We start from the raw sequence: 20361 nt of genomic DNA, 5'->3' as shown, positions 1-20361 counted from the left end.
GAAACTACCAAGCCACAGATGTCCCCACAAGAACAGCAATTGCAGGTGGAGTTAAAAGAAGTTCTTCTCAGGGTAAAATCACTACTGCCAGTATGGAGTCACTGTATTGAAGTTCAGCAGCTTCTACGCCACAGTATAACTACTTATTTTAACCAGAAGCCAGATGTTTTGTTAGCAGTTAATTGCTTGAACCAAGTGACAGCATGCATGCTGTTCTCTCTCAGCACTGTTGGTCACCGAAAAAAGCTGTTTGAAGTACTCTTGCAGAGTATTATTCTGCAAAGATAGTGTCAGTATCAAGTCACATATTTTTCTCTTGGCTGCTGCAAAAAGTGGATTCTCTTTGTTTCTACATCCTTGGTAACTACCTTCAATCTAGCATCTCCCTGCATTTCACAATGTGCTGTGTTCAGGGAAGGTATGTCATCCCTAAAACACTATTTCCTTTATGCACACCTAGATTATAAGGTTTCCTAATACTCTACACAGCACTTCTCATTTAACCACCAGGTGGAAGACCCCAGATTTCATAAGTAACCTTGACATGAGGGGAAAAGAAAAAAAAAGAAGTCTTTATTTCTTTATTTATCAAACATTAGGTTTGTGCTTTCATTGTTAAGAACTGCATTGTGGGCATGTCAGGCGAAACATTGAAAGCAAAGCATTTCATTACAAAACACAGAGCATGAAACAGGTTATACAGTTTAATTCACATTATAAGCTTAAGTTGTTTAGCATGAGAAATTCTATTATGCTTATATTTTACCTTAAGGGTTGGGTTGGTTTTTTTATATTAGTGATTAGGGGACAATACCTTTCAAAATAGAGACAAAAAGCTTAACACCAGTATAAAGAAGAAAAAAGTAGAGAAGAACAAAAAGCTTATCTGAGGTCATGGAGGAAAGGTTAAGGAAGAAGAGGGACTAGAACACAAGAAAGAAGCGGTCTTTGAAGGACCCAGGAAAAGTACGGATTTGTGTTACTGCTGCCTGCTCAGTATCCAAGACATCCTAGATCTGACAGCATTACAATGAAGTAACAATTAAAAAGAATTCAACAGGAGATACCTATTCCATATGTTCTGATTCTCATTGTCTCAATTTCATTATGCTATCCTCTCATCATCACAAAATTATCTCTTTCAGCTAACACACCAATCAACATAACTGAACAGCATTATTAGCAAAGACAGCTTTCAATATCAAGACGATTTGTAGAATTTGTGTACTGCATCTATCCTCAAGTGCCCTTGGAAGACATGCGATGCTTAAGATTATTAAAAAAAACCCACTCTCTCCCATTTGATACCATACAACAGATCACTGTAAACATTTTATTTAAACACACAACTCTGAGTTTAATTCTTTTTAAGGAGGTTTTACTGTAAAGTAACATTGCTGCTGTTACATGATTTGATTTTCCAACCTAATTGCAAGGCATTCTTCCGCTTTCCCCAAGCAGAAAGTTAAACTTCATTATCACAACAACAGGAGTCAACAAAGCAGGACCAGAGGCTCAAAAATCCTGAATCAAAATTGAAAGCAGCATCAACTTTGTATTTGCAAAGTACATACCTTCTGCATATAATCTTTCTGCAAGGAACACTGCATCGCGGTAAGCATAGTGGTTAAGTGCTTGCCATATAGCAGCCTGTAAGACAAGAAAATAATCCAAATTTAGAGAGAAGCTTTAAAAATGCAAAACTCATTAGCCTTTACTGTCAAAAGGCAAAGCTCAATTTTGTTTTACTGGAGTCCTAAGAAGAATGGAGAAGGGTAAACACACAGGCCAAGTTTTAGTTGTTTCAACTATTAGTAAAGAGATTTAAAAAAAAAAAACACCAACAAATTTAGCACTGAAGTCATGAACCAATCTAAGAATGTTGCTCACTAGATACACAACCATCTATAAACCTCAGCCAACATGCACCGAAATAACAGTGAGTACTTCCACTTGTTACTGAGTTTTAGCCGGCTGCATAACTGAGCATGAATTATTGCAAACCACCACCGAACAATAAGACATTAAGTAAAGGCAAGAACAAAAACCACCCCTCAACGGGTTACCAGAGTATTCCATTTTGCTCTTTAGCTAGGTCCAAGGAGGGGCAGGGGAGGTGGGAAAAATCTAGAGTGCCCAACCCATTTTAATGGCATTATGCATAAACCCATTTAAACTATCTCCTCTTGAGACATGCCAAACCAAAAACTAACAGGACTAGAAATCATGTCAGTGTCTGAGGTTGTCAGTATAAGACTGCTGTTGATTGTGCTAGGTATACAGCACTTTCCTTGAAGAGTTATCAGCGTTCCCTTAAGAACCAAGATGAACGCAATCCACCGCTTTTGTTGTGGTGTTTTGTTTGGGTCTTTGCTCATCAGCCACCTCTTTACTGCCACTAATTAGAATTGCAAGGTATCACACAAGAATGAATGCAATGCAAATGAGATGGACAAATTGATATATACAGACATATATGAAGGCAATAATCAACTTCTACATTTTGCTCATATACTCATACTTGGTCAAAACCAGCTACCTACTTAAGGGTACTATCTTTTTTCACGAACACCAAGCTCAAGAGTTTGGGACTGTCAATATTTGTGCACTCTAAAGATGGCACTAGTCCAGTGAAACACAAATCAAACATACATACAGGTGTACAAACCGTGTACACCATTAACGTAGCTGTCATAATTACTTGCACTGCTGTCGCCATTAGCTGAACTATAAGCAAGAGCTGTCCAGCAAAAGAATAGGGCTGGGGTACACAGGTTTCACAACAAACACTACTCAGGCAATTTTCTTCAGATCAGATTAAAAGCCTTCTGTTATCTGTAAAAGAGGGGTGGGATGTGAAAAATAATTCCTTTTAAGATCTAGTCAGCCTTTCCTCCCCACCTACTACTAGTGGTGGTGTGCACGCTTATCAGGGTTTGTGTTCTGAGGTTAGCAGGGTTGGTATCAGGACTGCAGTTCCTTCCCATCTGGCAGTCTTGCTCAAGTTCCAAAGCAGTTTCCCATAAACAGCCGTTCTGCAGTAGTTTTGTTATTAATGATCCAAACAAGATCTGAACTTATGAACTCAAGGCACTGTGGTCTAGTATTTCTCCAATATACATCAGCAACCGACGACAAAGAGAATTAGCTTCTGATACCTATCAGGCACTCCGAGACCATAAGAAATCTTCCAGAGCTAAAGGAATAGTGCCCTGTAATGCTATTCCCAGTAGGAAAGGCAAGCGCCAATTTAATCTAAAAAAATTCAAACATTACATAGAGTTACATGTACCATATGCTACTCCTTCCAACACAAACTTGACAAACACAGGGTGTGAAAAATGTGCGAGTTCTCTTCACGGGAAGCCTACACAGCCTTCATGAACAGTACACACCAGAGTTTCCAATTACTATATAGAATATTATACATAAAAATCTATACAGAGGTACTCTTTTCTTCTACCAGTAGGTCCCAACAATATACTTAAAAAGCCAACAGGTACTTTTAAGCTTGTGTGAAAGTAAAAATTAATTCTCTCAGTTTGATTATTATAATACAGACACCTTATTATTTCTCTCTGGCTGTATTCCACACTTAGATAACTTCAGCCACAGAGTCTGCCTGAAGTGATTACTCCCTTTTACCTTGAAAAGCTCCAAGGCTGTATATTGTTCTATGCACTGTGGACAGCATGGTAGAAAAAGTACGAGACAGAAGGAGAGTGTTAAAATTTTTCACACTATATCCACGTTAGAGCAGCCTAAGGTCTCCTTTTTCTCTTGCTCTCAAAAGCAGCTTTTCCTTTACCAAGTCACCAGTGACATTTACATGAATCTATCCAAGTTGTGCCATCTTCAGGTTAAAAATACTGTCTTTACAGGGATGTGATTCAGCATGCTTACAAAACAAAGGTATGGGGGGGGTGCGGGGGTTTGTGTGTGTGTGAGTGAAATCAATGTCATTTGACTTCTCAAACAGGAGCAAGTTGCCAGAAACAATCTTGCCAAAGGCTAAGAGGGGACACAAGTGATTTTTGGCTATATCACAGCCATATTATAAAAGTTACGCTACATACTGGCTCAAATAACAATCGTTGCTGAGCAGAGTCCCAGTGAGAGCAAGAAGTCAGCTGGTAGTATCCCCGTTACATAATAATTATCATTTTGCAACCCAAAAAGTCCAAGTTGGACTCATGCCTTCAACAGACAAATGCTGAAGACTGAATCCTCGCACACACTCTCCTAAAAGAGCAGGAAAAGGAAAGGAAGGTGGCAGGGAATCAGCCATACCTATGCAGTAACAATTTTCTATTGGAATAGATGCCTGAACTACGACTGTATCTCAAACTACTGAAAACTTCTCGTGCACCTTTTAGGAAGCAAATTTTGGATGGGAACATCAATCTCTTTATAGATTAATAATTTAGTTTGTTCTAGCAGAAATTCAATGCATCTACACAGTCTTAGTGGCACATGACAGTTGCTAAACCACACCAGAAGAGTGGTCTGAAGCAAAAAACTTTGGGGGCGTTTATCCAGTAAAAACTATTTAATCCCAAAAGACTTCAGAGCAGGACAACACACCACAACCACAAATACAATCCAAATGCAGTCTTAATTTCCTCCCTGTGGTAGTTATCGAATTTTACATGGAACCTGTCAACAGAAACCCAAAGAAGCAGTCGGGTCAAGAGCGTGCAAAGCAGTTGAGATACTTCGGTTGCAATGTCTGTTCTCAGGGCTACAAACATGGACAGCAGGGAAGCTTGAAGTGTTTCAAAGTTTTATTTAAGCACGCTTGCAGACCAGATAAACCTCCAGGTCCTAGTCACTCATTTAAAATACATATTAATTTGCAAATACAAAGTGAATAGGGAATTCCAAAACTACCACACCAGCCACAGCTCTGCAGCAAAGCTTCCTCAGAGAGGAGAGCAAGAAAATAAAATAAAAGTGGATTCAGACAGGTCTATCTTCTACCCAGAAAATCCTGTGCATTGTCCAAGTGTCACTTCATATCTAAGCCAGAGAGCTCTTAAAAGGTAGGTGTTCTCTTCTGACAGTTATACAGCCTTGGAAATGATTTTCAAAGCTTTATAGCCTATTGACATACTAAACAGTTTCTATCATGATTTAAGACTTCTTCAGGGTGGGCAGAGGGGAGGAGTTTTCTGTGATAAGCTGTGCTGCATTTACTAGTTATGCAAACTCTGCCCATGAAATAGGCAGACATTGGTATCGCGTGTTTTCAGCCATGACAGTAGCCTTGGAGTTCAAGCACCATTCAAGTGGGTCACAGAAGATGATCACCTTTAACAGCTAATTTCCAAGGAAAGTGTTCTTTCCAAGATGTTTTTCAGAAATATTTGGAAGGCACCCAGCCTGTTTCTCAGCACGTGGGATACAAGGCTTTATGTTTGAGCTGAAGAATTTTAAATTGACCACATCAGGAAGTACAGTAGAGGCCTGTTGTAGACGTAAACTCTGGCACTTTTGTCCATCTTAAGGAATTTAAAAAGTTAGTAAAAATCTAACCAGTGAATAGGATGCCTTTTGGGACATTAATTTCATGTAATTAAAACCCAACATTTATAAGGCAACATACACCCAGAGATACTGTTCTTTATCTGTCATGCTTTGTATATCACAACTGCAAAGATGACAGTTTTTTTTCCTGGAATGCTAAGCCCTGTAGACATCTGAAAGGTTGAGAGAACACAGACAAATAGACAGGAAAAAAATCTCTGCAATGACAAAAATGAGAAGTAGTGTAAACTTTTCCAGTCATATCGTTAAAAAAATAATCAGAAAAACAGAGCTAAGTACATGGACTCCAGCTAAAATGGGAATTCAGAAATGCAATCAACTTCGCCCAGATGCGTACTGCAAAATGGAGACCACTCACTGGATGCGTTACACTAGTGAGAAAACAAGCATCAGCTGGTTTGGAAAGGTCCTGTAGTACAGCAGTCCAATCTCTACTCTCATAGCCATGGCACAAAGAGGACTACAGCTACAACAGCAGATCCAGGCAGAACTCCAACGTTGACCTCGTTTTGGATGGTGCACCAGTGGCTTGCTTACCATTAAAAGCAACAATATGACCAAGGCCACAACAAATAACAAATCCTGAACTTACCAGTGTTGCTGTAAGCAAGGAATAGCAGCAAAGCTAACAGCAGCAGAACCACTGATAAAGGAATTATTTGGCATTTGAAAGCAGGCAGAATCTAACTAGATATATTCAATGTAGCAAAGCCTCATCAAAACATCCAAGCTGATTAGAGCTTCAGAATGGAGAATGACATTAGAGAGGTCTTTACGTTTCTGAAAAAGGAAAACAAGGCTGCACATTTCTATCAGGGAACTCTCAGAATAGCAAATATTTTCCACTTGATTAGTCTAATTAGCACAGCACCGGAAACATTAAATATTGTTTCCTGCCATTCACTCTGCAATGCATTCTTGCTTCCTTTTCTATTGTAATCCCATGTTTTCCTAGAATACCCAACTGGTGCAAAAGACCAGTCCAGCTCCAAGGGTAACAGCAATGGCGTAAGTACGTCCACTGCAGAAAAGGGACCGGGCGGCCAAAAGCATTTCCAGCACCACATTGACCCTTGCTCTCAGACTGGACAAGCAGAACAGTGGCATCAAGGATACAAACCCCTGGTCTACAAGAGTGCCACCACTGTCACCATCTTGCACAGACAGGGCCAAGCCAGCATGGTGGTCTTCCACGGTAGAAGTCTTTCTTCCCCTCCCACGTTTTCATTAAAAGGAGAGAAGAGAGCCAAAAGCAAGAATTTTCACTATGTTCGTTACAGAACACAATCATGTACTGCCATGACACTTATAGCAAGAGGTTCCTAGCATAACTAGAAAAACCCCCACTCTGTTAAAAAGCTAAAAATAAAAAAAAAAAAGAATGGGAACATGCATAAGAAGACTCATTAATTAAGATTATAGAATAGTTGGAGTAACGGGCATAGAGGAAAGGTGGAAAGAAGCAGCAACTCTTAATTCTGTGAATCGTGCCTTTTGGATGCGAAGACCGAGAACAAGAGCAGGAAGCCCACCAGGGTAACTACAGTGAGACTAAAATATGGTAGAAAAACAAAATTTACGTTATTTTCTCTCCTAGGTCCCCCATCAGTCTGAAGGTACTAACGCCTTAGGAAGGAGGAACGTCCTTCATTTGCAGGACACGTACAGAGCCGAGCACGCTGTGAGCGTTTAAAAATGAAATAGCAGCAAATGCAGAAAGGTAAGCGAGATGAAGAGAGAGGTATCAACAGGTCTCCCAGGGGATCTACGGGGGGAGCCGAAAGGGCCTTTTCTGGAAGCCGACTCAGCTGCGGTGCAGCGGGCGACCCACACCTCCTGCGGGGGAGGCCGGCTGCCCGTGGGCGGGGGCCCGAAAGGGGCAAAAGGGCGAGGGCAGCTCGTCCCAGAGGCGCAGGCGATGGAGAGGGGAGGCACGAAGGAGCGAGGATGAAGCCCCACGGGCTCCCAAGCCCAGAGGGCGGACGAGAGCGGCCCGAGCGCCCTGCGGGCCGGGCCCGTTCCCACCGGCGGAGGGGGCACCCGGGGCCCGCAGCCCCACACACACACCCCGGGAGCGGCCCGAGCGGAGCAGGGCCCCCCCACCCGCCACAGGAGAAGGCCCGGCGGCGGGGAGGCCTTCCCCGGGGAGCAGGCGGTGCGGCGGGTCCGGCTCCCCCCGCCAGGCCAGGCCAGGCCGGGCCGGGCCGGGCCTTGGGGCCTGAGCGCGGCGGCGAGCCCGAGCCCGTGCCGCCCAGGGGTCGGTACCTGGACGGGTTCCTGCAGCACCGTCATCCTGCTCTCCCCGGCCTCCGCCTCCTCCGCCTCCTCCTCGCCGAGCCCGGAGCGGGGCGGCCCCGGCCCCGCCTCAGTGCGTGTCCCGGCGACGGCGCGGCGCGGCCCGGCCCCTGCTCATTTAAACTCCCAGCGACCGTTACCGGGGCAGGCGGCGGGGAGGGAAGGAACGAGGCCGGCCAGCCGCCGAGTCCGCCCGAAGCTGGTGGCGGAAACACCCGAACCGTCTGCCGGAAATACCCGAAGCCTCAGGCGGAAAGAGCCGAACGCCGACGGAAAACAGCTGGGAAAGCCCCTCTTGTCAGCCAGGCGGAAGCACCTCGGCTGACGGAGTCGCCCGAGCGGGGACGGAGATAGCCGAGCGGCGCGGCGGGGCGAGAGTGGAGCGGGCCCGGCGGCGGCGGGGAAGGGCAGCGGCCCGCTCCGGTCTGCCGCCGCCTGCCCTCGGTGCCCCTGAGCACCGGTACAGAAGCCGGTGCCCACACAGGCCGGCTGGGGCGGGGAAGGGGGGAGGAATACGGAGGCGCGCGGTTCTGTCCCTCACGGCGGGGGGGGCGGCGGCTGCCTCAGGCCCTCAGCGCTGGCACCCGGCGTGAGGGGGGACGGTGGAACCCCCGTGCGGGGCCTGCGGCTCGTCCCTCAAAGCGCCTTTGCACCCATGCAAGGGGTAGAAACTTGCACTTTGTACCAAAAAACGGGGTTCTGGGGTGTCTTGGGTGCTGTGGGGGCCTGTCAGGAGCCCCCCGCCGGCATCCCTCACGGTGCGAGCCCGCGGTCTCCTTCCCGCCATAACCGGAGGCCTGCTGTGTCCTGTGCCAGCCCGGCCCCTGGTGCTGGGCTTTGGCTGGTAGTTTCCTTGTCTCTGCTCCCAGTGTCGGCGGCCAGCACAGCCCAGGTGCTGTCCCTGTCATTGGCAGGGCAGTCCTGAGGGGTCCTGTGCTGGCGGCTCTCCCCAGGTGGGTGCAGCCAAGGTAGCCAGGAGTAAAATGGGCAGATTGGGGTGCTGGGGCAAGGTGGGTAATTTACAACTTGAATCTGAAGGCGCAGCATCCCCTGGTACAGGGAGCACTCTCTTCCTTTCCCAAAAGGATGGAATAAAGATGCACAACTAAATTAAAATTTATTAAAAATACTGACCTATCAATAGCCACCTGCAACTACCAGAGCCCTTCCTTCTCCAAACCCCTCTGCGGGCTTCCTGTAATACAACCGCCACATAACACCACCCCCAGACGCGCGCACACCTACGCACACAGACTCTATAACCTGCTCTTTCCAGTACCTTTTGCACTTGCACTCAGCTGCCTGAAAGACGGATCCTGGCATTGCCTGATGTGCTGCTGAGCACACGTGAGAGCAGGGGGCTGCATCTTTACGTGAGAATAAAAGCCGCGTGCCTGGTGCTTATGTTGAAAAGTTGCATGTAGAGCAAGACGGCTTGGCCTGCCTGCTTCCCCACTCTCTTTACATGTCTTTCTCTGGGTTTCTGAAAAGTGTATTTACAAGTTTGTTATCACTCCAGTAAATCTGCAGGTGTTTGCTTTCAGGGTGTGAGCAGGTTCGCATGGAAAGGCAAAGCTTTCTTCAATCCCTGACCTGAGACAAATAACAAAATGGGTCACAGAGCAGTGCTTTCCCCCGGGATGGATACCTGGCTCGCTATCAGGTCGACCCGAGTCATTTTGCTGAACACGAAGGATGCGAACAACGTGATACAGTGAAGTGTCTGCCTTCCCTAAAGGCCTTTGGCCTCACGCACCAACGGTGATGATGGTGACGTGTCCATACGTGGGTCTGAGGGAGCCTTTCAAGGAGCACAGTCTGTACTCATCATCCTCATCCTGATCTTGCTGCCCTGCCGTGTGCTGCTGATAACTCCTCAGGATGAAAGCTGGCTCCATCTGTCTCTTCCATTTCACAGGGCACAGCGCTAACTCTCCTGACATCCAGACCATCTTTGGTATGAGTCTCTGTCTTATCACAGCCTGAGGAGATACAGCCGTAGGCTCTCCTTAGAGTGGGGGGTTATTTTTACCCCTCCTCAGAGTCCCCTGGACTTCAAGTAAAGCATCCAAACTATGAAAGGACAGAGTGTTGACTATTCTCTTGGGACATATCAATTTATAGAGACTCCTTCAGTCCTGAAGTGCAGGTCTGCGTGTGGGGTCGCTCACTGGTGTTCACAGATGCTTTTTATGAATGTCCGTGGGACTAAAACCACTGTCTCCTTGGGATCTCACCTTTTCCAGAGGAGGAAGCAGGGCATGGAGGTATATACTGTACCTGTTTGAGTGCATCATTCCAACCTGCTTTGGTACAAGTCATCTCTGCTTTATCCTAAAGAGACAGAACAGGTCCCCAGAGTAAAGCATGGCTGGCTGTTAACCCGAGGGTGCTTCAAAGGCTGGATTTCACAGTCCTCATGTTTTTCTCTAGTTCTCTCTGTCATTTTCCACTGCTCTCTTTCTGTCTGTCTCTTTACAGGAATCTCTTTGGTTTTAATTTACAGTGTCATTCCTGTCTGCACAGAAGCTGGAGGCTCATATACAAGGCTTGTACTCTCATATAGGAGAGAGAGTGCAGCCTCTTGGCTTGCCAGGGCAGGAATATCACAGCTAGCAGGGCCCCCAGTCTCTCCTATGGATTTCCTCTGCAAGTTCAGGCAGGTCCCCCGCCTCTCCTCTGCTCGGTTCCTCTCTGCAACAGCACGTTCCTCTGCAGAAGTCAATGCCACGGTGGTGGCAAGGGCAAACGTGACCCTGGAGTGAGCGTGCAGCAAGCAGCATCCTTTCTCACCCTGTCACCATGGTCCTTTAACAGGTTAAAACACAGATAGTACATTAAAGAGGCGAGATGCCCAGATTCTCCCTAATGGAAGCTGTGGAAATACCACAGACAGAAGCTAAAATCTAATCTTACATCTATAAACAGCTTATGTTGCTTTTTATGAGCATTTGAATCAAGCAGTGGGAATTGAAAGCAGCTGTTACTCAGTCACTGCACAGAAACGAGCAAGTGGCAGCTGAAGTCAACCACATCGGAGCAAAACGCCTTCAGTTTCTAGTGAAAGTCACGGAGCGAGGACGTTGGAATAAGGAACAAATCAAAGAAAAGTGTTTTCTGCTCCCAGGTGTTCTGCTGATGGGAGGACTGAGTTATCTGTCATGAATTATTCACCACTTCTAACAATGCTGTGATGATTTTTTTTGCAGGTAGGAAGAGGGAGAGAGCCACCAGCTTGCATTGCACAGCCCCCAGACAGCTTCTGGCTGCTAACACGCTGTCTGCCTGGAGAGGAACCGTCCAGGGAGCCCTGTCCTGGCTGGGCTCCATCCCAGGCAGGACACGACCTGCACCCCAGGGACCCGCCATCCCGTGCCATGAGGGTGGAGGTGGGACCTGGCCCAGAAATACCCATCGCTTCCCCGTTTTCCTTCCCCCTTGCTGATTCATCAGGATTCAACTTCCTGGAAATCAACCTTCAAAACTAGACTTTTGGACCTGTCAATGATATAGAAAAAAGAATATTTTTAATGTTTTCTCTATTGTTTTTGGTTTTTTAAAGGGCCTCTGGCCTTTTCTGGCTGGGACAGGCAGGACGTTTATGGAGAGGTGCCTGCTGGTCTCTCCTGTGACAGGGACAGTGGCAGGGCCAAGCAGGTCCCTCTTTGCTCCATGGTGCAGTTCAGCCTGGACCTGGAGGGAATGCTCATGGGGTGGCATGTTGTAGGGTGGATGGGCTACAGGTCTGAAAAAGGGCTGGCTTTAGGGCAGGGAGGAGGTGAAAAACCTCCAAGAACATGGGGTCTCTTTGATGCAACCTGTCCCTCGTGCTCACTTTGCTCCAGGCCTACCTACCTCCATCAGGAAGAAGTGGCCAGAGTGCAGCCCAGCTCCTGGCCCCACACTGAGGGTGGGGTGATGAACAAAGACCCTCAGCCCCAAGTCTGAACTCCTCCCTTACATCTAGCGGTCATAAAACCTGCCTTTTTCCCCTCTCTGTGGGACGAACCTGCTAGCTCTGATAGCTGGTGGAGACCAAGGGGTCTCCTCCATCTACCACTTCAATGAGTAGTCCAAAGCCAAAGCACAGATACTGTTAAAGGGAGAAAGGAATGAAATTTAATGAGCAAAATGTCACAGGAAAAACCTGAAAATAACAACTTAAGGTTTAAAACCAAGTTACAGATGTCTCATTGTATACCCAGGCTTAGGCACACACATGTGGAGGACAACTCTTGATGGAGGCTCATGTGAAACATCTCTGCAGGTGTGCGACATCCAGGGAGGAAGGGTGGATGGAGGAATCTCTCTGTTCATGGGGCTCAGGTGGGTTCAAACATTTCTGAGAGCCTGGGAGACAAGCATGAGAGGGCTTAATGGAATGAATCTTTGAGACGAGAGTGCTCCTTCTCAGATGAACCCCAAATGTCAATAGCTGTAATTCCACACCATTAAAAAAACAGTGTTACACGCAAATAGTTTTGTGTAGAATTAAATCTCCCTGGCAGTGTTTGCCACCTATCCACCTACATTGCTGAGCTGATGAACAGGAACCGGAGAAAAATGGATTAAAAACAAGATAAAAAGGATGCTGAACATTCAAAGTTCAGACTTCTGTCTATCTCCATTTTAACCTTCTGATGTTTAAAGAGATTGGGGGGGGCGGGGAAGAGATTTTTAAATGTTTGTGTATTTAGCAGTATCTGAAGGTCCCTTTTTTTTTTTTTCCCTGCTGCCTTTCACACAGCTGAGGAGAGGAGAAATGTTTAAGAAAAGTAAGTGAGATAACAAAACCATAAGAAACTGGCAGGGTAGATGGGGGCGAGCTCTTAGTAATTTGGATTTTCTTTTAAATTGAATAGATTTCAGAGGGATAGTTCACCCTAAAAGAAACCTGTTTCTCTGTTTTCCTCAGGCAGACTTAAAGGAATGCAAAAAAGCTTAACAAGCATCAGTGGTGCATTTTCCATATTCTTTCTAATGTTAATGGGAATGTTGATATTTCTTAGTTCAGAAATTTCCTCACTAAGTAGTTAGTATTTTCTTAGCATCAAGTCATTCACGGCTGCAGGTTTTAAAAAATTTATTTCCACCGGCTACTGTTTGATGACCACCTTAGCTCCTGGTGGGTTAGAAAATGTATCACCATAAACCACACCATCCTCTTTCTTTCAGAGCAGACTCGACACAATTAACCAGACCACAACTGACAGTCATGGGGTTGATGCTGTCCTGATAAATTTTAAATGGAACGAGTTACAAATGAGGTTCATTATCATGAACGCAGCTTTTTATGCTTTCAGAGCTGGGATTATTCCTGTGGCATTAGTCCACTGCAGGGTTGCTTGTGGGGTTTGGGTTTTGGTTCTTCTGCCCCTGGCTGTTATATGCAGGATTTCCAATTTCAGAGGAAGCAGCGGGAGACCCTGATAAACTCACCTGCTCTTTCTTCTTTCAGCCAGACATGATGTGCTTGACAAAAGCTGAGGAGGAAATGAGAGCACGAGAGGTTAAAGCATGCTGTGAACTGTGGTGGGGCAAGCAGAGAGGCAGCAGGGTGTACCCCCAGCCTGGGGCACCCCAGGGATGAAGGGGATGTGCTCTGCCAGGACTGAGATTTCTCCTTCTGTTCCCACCTTTCCCATGCCATCCCAAACCTGGTTAGAGTGATACCAAACCCCTCTTGGAGACGAGCCAGTTTTCTGAGGCCAAGGGTAATGGGTACCCTCTTTTCCTCAATGCTTTCCAATTTTAGGCGTTCCCAGATTTAACCACTCCCTATGCCAGATTTTCACCCTCTTGGAGCCGCTAGCGATCTGGGTCTCCAAATGTTCCCAATTAGCCTCTGCTGTGAAAGATGCTGGCTTTGTTTATTTTTGATAGCTTACAACAAAACAGTGCCAAAACTGGGGATAAAACAGTCCTGAAACCCTTGGAAACATGCCGTCTTCAGCTGCTTTTACTGGAAACCACTGGCACAACCACCTTGTTCCCACCCCAGCTGACATGTCTTACAGCTGCCCTCTGAGAGGGTTTGGAGGATGGTCCACACCTCCATCTCAGTGATCACCAATGTCCTCCCAGAGGACACATTTTGCACCCTAAGATGACCATGTCTGGGATGGCCCTGATGAACATCTCTTGCTCCTACCTTCATAGTTGATGCAGCCATTGGCATCTTCTTGCCCTGCCATGAGCTGCTCCACCTCGCTTTCTGTCATCTTCTCCCCTGGAGGAGGAGGATGGAGAGGTGAGAGGAAAGGTTGTCAGCCTACCAAGACCCTCCTGTCCTTCTTCCAGAGAGCCAAAGCCACCAGAGGAAGGAAAAGGGGATTAAAAAGGAGCTGTGCACCACTACAGACTGGGGAATGCTGGTGGGAGGTTGTGGAGAGAGGACCAAGCTGCAATGGTTGTCTGATAATTGGTAATGGCCAATTATCAGACAATGCCCAGGAAATTGATAATGATTTGATGGACTCTCCATCTCACCTGGACCGTGCATGAAGCTGTGGCATAAGATGGAAAAGGCCACATATTCAGGAGCCATTCACTCCTACTAAAGCCTACGAGCAGCAGAATACAAAGGATCTCTGATGTGTGAGACCTGCAAACTAACCCAAGCCATTTGGCCAGAAATAGCTTAGGGGTGACCTGTGTCCTGCTCCCATCCCCAGGTCCAGTCCGTACCCAGTGTGACCAGCACATGGCGCAGCTCAGCCCCCATCACCATGCCGTTGCCCTCCTTGTCAAAGACACGCAGCCCTTCCACAAAGTCCTCGAAGGTGCCCTGCTCCTTGTTGCGGGTGAAGTGCTGCAGGATGGGGAGGAAGGTCTCGAACTCCAGCATCTTTGTGTTCATTTCTGGAAGGGGACAAGGAGATGGGGTCAGAGATCAACTTCACTGGGCTGAAGTCAGCCTCTGAGGACCTCCTACTTAACCTTCCTGGTCTCATTTCCATCTGAGTACAGGGGAGAAACCCCAAAAGGTGGTGTGACTATTAGTATATTATACTTGAGATGGGAAGATCCATATGAGGAGTAAAGTATTAACATCTGGGGACTGCACACAGACTGCTGATATCAGCCAAAAGTTAAAACCAGCAGGTAGGTCCTCTGTCACCAGGGCAATGTGGCTGCACTGGACTGGTCAGGTTACACCAGTTTGCATCAGTTCAGGATACGGTCTGCTAAGCATCACTTGCCACCATCTCCAGCTGAGGACAGCCTATCCCTTATGTCAGCCATGGTACAGGGAGGGGGAGTGAAGGCATTTTGCAGGAATGAAACATCTCTGCATCATTTCCTTCCCAATTCCTTCATCTTGCAGGGCTTTTCCTACAGGGGATATAATTCTTCACTTGCTGCTAGGGAGCACAGGGATTGCTTGTCCCACCCTGTCCCTGCTGCCCCAGTTTGCTGTCACCTTCTGGTTTGGGCTTGCCCAGCACTTTCAGGACCTCTGCGTTGGTGGGGTTGTGACCAAGCGCCCGTAGGACATCCCCACACTGCGCGTAGGTGATCTGCATGGCTCCCGTGGGCGTGCGGTCGAACAGGCTGAAGGCTTCTTTGAACTCTGCAGGGAAGAAAAGCTCAGATGTCCCTTGCCATGCTGACCCCATTTCCCACCCCGCTGAAGCAAATCCTGCCTGGCAGGCAGGGAAGGGATGGACACGTGCATGGCGGGTGCCCTCTCCACTGCTGCCCAGGGCAGGCAGCCCTGTGCTAGCTCGAGCAATGAGCTGCTGAAGCTTGCCAGACTCCTTCAACGAGTTGCTCAGCTTCTTGAGCAGGTTCTCCCACCCACGCGGAGCTGGCTGGATGACCTGCTGGGATTCCTGCACCACCTTGCGCTGGCAGCACCAGCTGCAGGTGCAGGCTGCTGTCTCTGCTGCAGAACATCCCCTTTGCTCTTCCCCTTTTCGACTCGGATTTCCTGGGGACCCCATGACCCTCTCACTGCACCCCCATGACACCTGCAACACCCCATCTGGTCTGCTGCATCCCCCCAGCCAGGCAGACACAGCACGGTGTTGGTTGTGTTTGGGCAAGGGTGACCATGTCCACCCCAGCCTTGCAGCCCACATGTCATGCCAGCCCTGCGTGGAAGGACACGGGAGATTCATTTCCAAGCTCATCCCCATAAATTATCATGCCACTGAGTGTTATGTTTTACCTGGAGGAAGGAGTCCTAAATTAGGAACAATTAAGGTTTGCTTTCTTTCTGTGTATGACGCTTTTCAGCTTCCTGACCTGCTGCTGGATTCTCTCTTTAATCCCAATGTTGGCTACATGGACAACCATGCACCTCTGCTGGTCAGAGTCTGGTCTCTGTCTCTTGTTTCAACCCAGAAGATCTTCTCCACTACAACAGGCTCCTCACTGGTGTCGAGGTACAAAATGTGGGAAACCAGTCCTCCAGGAAATACTCCCCCCCAAGTCCTTACCCTCCTCCTCTGCAGGGAAGCCAAGGACCCTGAGGCTGGTGGCTGGCACCTGCCTCTTCTGCTGCTCCCTGCAGGGAGCAAGATGGTGTTTTTCCTGCAGCAGATGCTCCACACGCTCTTCATCCTGCTGCCTCCAGGCCAGCGAGTCCACCTGAGCAGTTGACTGGCCCAAGCAGGTAATCAGCCTTTCCCGCCTGTCCACGTGAGCACTTAGAGCTGTGAGTTTCTTGTCCATGGCACTAATGAATTCCATATTCTGGTCCATCTTCTTCATGATGTCCAGCAACAGTTCACTCAAAGCAGAGCCTCTGCTCCTCCTGCTGTTGGGTGGGAGGAGACGATCGCGGTCTCCACGCGGCGATGGAGACGTCATGGTCTGGTAGGCATTGCTTTGGGTTTGGTGGGAATCCTTGCCGAGGGCTTTGGATTTGCTCCATTTTCTATTTGGCATCTTTACATCCTCTGCTGAACCTCACCATCCCATGGACCTGTCCCCACAATGTTCATGCCGTGTCCTTGTAGTCCTGTCCATGGTCCCCCCCAACACTGTTGTGGTGCTGCTGTTATCCTGCTTGACCTCACAATGGCTCCATCTCCGCAGGTCAAATCCCTCCATCTGGCTCTGGAGGGATCCAGGGAGGGACATCACCACCTGCGAGTTGCTGGGTCAAGAGGCACCGCTACGAGAGCGCTCAGTGATATCCACTCCTGACTACCTGGAGCCACAGGAGCACATCACATGCTCTGGGACGTCGCTGCAGGTTAAATCCAAATAACTTCACATTTTAACTTGCTGTCATTTCCACTGGCTCTCTTTTCTCCTTTCAAAAGCTGGTTTTCGGGTCGAGCCTGCAGGGTACTGGGTCTTCTTCTCCCAGGATTCCCACCAGGATCTGCCCTCAGATCTTGTCCTTTCCCTAGTCTGTACACAGGCGTTAAAACTGGCCGTGGAGAGATGAGAAATCCTAATACCGGCTCAGCCCCTCGGCATGGGGCTGTCCCTGCATCGCCAGAGGCTGCTCCTCCCACGTGAATCCCAGACTTTGAACCAGGCTGCATCTCTCACCATGAATGGAAAAATACCTTTTCCCTGCCAGGCTCTGAAGCTGGGATTATCCTCTTCGCTGGGACTCCCAGAGCAGAGCAAGGAACCAGGATCCATTCATTGCTCCCGACAGCCATGTGTTGCAGTCCCAGCTAAATCCCTGCACTGGCTCCCACTCACCTCCAGCATTGCTCCCGTCTCCAGCTCATGCCTCTTCCCTTCCCACCAGTGCTCTTCCCCATCTCTTTACCAGCCCGATGCTGGTTGGGGACATGACTTTCTGATTTCATGTGTCCCTTCTACCTGCTAGGAATCCTTACGAGGCCACTGTGGAGGATGAGCAGCGTATTGGGGGGAATGGGGTACCTAGACCCTGCTGGGCCTTCCCCCAGGAGCGGATTTGATGTGTGGGGCCTCAGCTTTCATGTCAGCTGTGAAAAACTACCTGGAAAAATGACTCCCCATTTCTAATGCCATCTCTGGAAGAAGGTGAAGTCTGCACTTACCTTCGATCTGCTCTGCAGTGAATTCAATCTGTCGGGAGAAGAGAACAGAGCCAGGCATGAAGGCTGTGTTACTGCTGGGGTAACGAAGGGGCTCTCCCCTGCATTTGAACATCTCCCTCCCCAGGCTCCGCAGGCTGCTTGGGATGGGGGGGCTGTATCCATGCCGAGTCCGGCCGTGCCATGCCCAGGAGCGCTCCTGCCCTTGCTGCGGAGTCAAGATCCCCGTGGGAAGCGCAGCCAGAAGCAGTGCAGCAGGCAAGGGGTGGGCAGGCAGTGGGGATGCTCGGACCACAGTCATGGCTGTTTTGGGTGGAAAGGATGTTATTTCAAGGCTTGAGCTCTAGTTCAAGTGATTAAATAGTGCCCATGCTGAGCCTGCTATTAACAACTCTCCTGCCACAGCTCTGGCTTAAAAATGTAACTATATCCCAGGGAATCGCAGAAAAAGTGAGCTCCTGTTGTAGACACTTGGATAAAAGATGCTTTTACGTGGAGAAGACAATGCAGGCGGCAAAATACTTTAGGATGGAGACAGTGGATGGCAAAAAAGCTTTTTCATGCTGCCAGGGCCCTGACACAGTGTCTCAGCCAGGGGCTGTGGGGTGTTTGACTCCGCAGCCGGAGCTCTGGGCAGCAGCATCCCAGTGCGAGTGCAAAGCAGTTTCCCTGGGCCAGTGCTGTGCAGGGCTGGATGGGGGAAAATTGAAACATTCCCCCAGCGAGGAGAACATCACTCCCAGCCCACTGCATCAGTGCAATCTGATAATTTTCCCCTCCCAACCCTGGCTCTCAGCCTGGCTAACGCCGTTCGCGTGGCGCATTGCATCGCCTGTGCCTGGCAGATGACAGGCACGAAGAAAGACGGTGATGTCTTCACTCCTCACTCACCTTCACACTCTTGGGATCGAAGGCAGGCTCTCTGGGTGGCTCTGGGGCTGGAGCCAGTTTGGCTGCTTCCTTCTTCGGGTCGGGTTTCTTGAGCGGCATCGCACTGGGTCTGTGCAAAGGTGCAGGAATGAGTCCTGCTGCTCAGTGAAGCAACCGAACGGAGGGATGAAAGGCAATGTCTGCTCCTTCCCTTATATACAGAGCCCTGTCCTCACCCCGGAGGGGCAGGCCAGCTGCTGGAGCAACTGCTACTTACTATAAAAGGAAGAAAACTCAAACGAGAGGGGCCCCAACTTGACAATTGCCCATTGTCATCAGCTCCCGGCACGGCGAAGCCACCAGCCGCCCCCCCCTCCAGCCACAAAAGGGGGGACGTCTCCCCCTCCAGCACCTGCACCGGGTGGGCTGCATGGGGGCTGCTTGCTAAATGATCACTGAAAACCTAAACGCGAATGGCTCTGGGTGCCTGGCAAGAAAATAGCAACATGATGGCTGATAAACCTGCTGCAATACCCACGGGAAAAGCGTGTCTGTTTTTAGGCAGGCCTGCCAGGGCAGACACTGCAGAGCCCTTTTTAAGACTGGGATTTATGAAGTGCTGCTTCAAAGGAGCTCAGTCTTCTCTGAATGATCCCCCCAGCTTCGTGCTCAGGGTCTGGTTTGCCCCAATCTCTCCCCAGGGCTGAGCTTGTGCCCTGGAAAAGGCCACGCTGCAGGCGGGAAGCCGTGCTCACCTCCATCAGAATGGTTAATGAGGGTAATGCAAATGATGGCTAAAGCCAGGCATTTAATTCATCAGCTCAGGATCTTTCATAGCCTTGAACCACTTGTCCCATGCACCCCCAAAACCTGTGGGGCAGAGCGGGTGATGGGGTCTCCTTTCAGCTCCTCTCCAGGCACTGGGCAGGCTCTGGTGGGAGATGCTCTTGCTCTCACCCTCCTCTCCCAACTGTTTGAAGAACTGCAGAAGAGGCAGAAGTCATCGAGGTTCAGCATCCCACAAAATGAGGCTCAAGGGTTACACTGAGACATCCTAAACCATCAACTGAAGTATAGCCAGATTGCAACAGAGCACAAGAGGAGGAGAACCCATCCCTAGTTTGCATTGGGGTCCAAGAGCTGGTATTTTGGTAACAGAAATAAATGGACAAAAAATTATTTACAACAGATGAGAGCATCTTCTCTGCTGTGGAGATGCTGCACAGCCTCATTTCTCCAGCCAGCGCTTGCTTAATTGGGCTGCAGGGACGGTTCCAAGCCGCTGGGTGGAACAGGATCCTTGCAAGATGCTGTTAGTCCTGGTGTGAGAGCTACGAGGTCTTGGTGCTGGTTGGAGTCTGAGCCATTATATTTGTACATACACATATATGCACACATTATATACGTATTTAAGTTTTGTTTATACACAGGTATAGAAAATGCAGTTATACTTGTATTTTCAGGTGGTTAAGTCAGGCTGGTTCAGGTCATGTTGTATCACAACAGCTCAGGCTTGGCATGACTGCGTAGGTCTAATCCTGCTGTTTTGGAGCTGCTGCAGGGCTAGGAGTGATGGGAACGGGGGGTGTCACCAGCTCAGCCCTGTGCTCAGAGCTCCCCCCCAGCCTCTTTCTTGCTGAAATGCTGCTCAAGCCAG

General features: G+C 48.6%; 2 protein-coding genes across 11 annotated transcripts in view; both read right to left on the bottom strand.

Annotated features, from left to right (window-relative positions):
- CDC27 (cell division cycle 27) overlaps window positions 1-8060 on the bottom strand; it is a 34722-nt gene extending 26662 nt beyond the window's left edge. For 2 of the 7 annotated variants that reach the window (XM_052785126.1, XM_052785123.1), the window contains exons 1-2: window positions 7813-8060; window positions 1575-1650 (exon numbers count right to left, since the gene is read on the bottom strand). In XM_052785126.1, the coding sequence (XP_052641086.1) occupies window positions 1575-1650; window positions 7813-7839 (103 nt within the window). In that variant the 5' untranslated portion in view covers window positions 7840-8060. The remainder of the gene's footprint in view (window positions 1-1574; window positions 1651-7812) is intronic. The other 5 variants (XM_052785120.1, XM_052785125.1, XM_052785119.1 and 2 more) reach the window with 3 other exon arrangements.
- A 3899-nt stretch (window positions 8061-11959) lies between these two features.
- Window positions 11960-19353, bottom strand: LOC128140824 (myosin light chain, embryonic). Of its 4 annotated transcripts, none has more exons than XM_052785176.1 (7): window positions 18726-19353; window positions 17838-17865; window positions 15266-15415; window positions 14530-14703; window positions 13994-14071; window positions 13282-13325; window positions 11960-12192 (listed from the first exon to the last, which is right to left on the bottom strand). In XM_052785176.1, exons 1-6 carry the CDS (start codon window positions 18822-18824, stop codon window positions 13297-13299), a joined length of 558 nt encoding a protein of 185 aa, XP_052641136.1. In that variant the 5' UTR covers window positions 18825-19353; the 3' UTR covers window positions 11960-12192; window positions 13282-13296. The 4 variants fall into 4 exon arrangements, with proteins under 4 accessions (XP_052641136.1, XP_052641134.1, XP_052641135.1 ...); XM_052785174.1 differs by having other exon boundaries at window positions 16287-17865; window positions 18726-18797; XM_052785175.1 differs by lacking the exon at window positions 18726-19353 and having other exon boundaries at window positions 16287-17922.
- Window positions 19354-20361: the final 1008 nt, after the last annotated feature.

The sequence above is a fragment of the Harpia harpyja genome, chromosome 4, assembly GCF_026419915.1.
Source record: "Harpia harpyja isolate bHarHar1 chromosome 4, bHarHar1 primary haplotype, whole genome shotgun sequence".
Taxonomy (NCBI): domain Eukaryota; kingdom Metazoa; phylum Chordata; class Aves; order Accipitriformes; family Accipitridae; genus Harpia; species Harpia harpyja.
The sequence above is the reverse complement of the archived record's forward strand: the minus strand, read 5'-3'. Positions and strand labels throughout refer to the sequence as shown.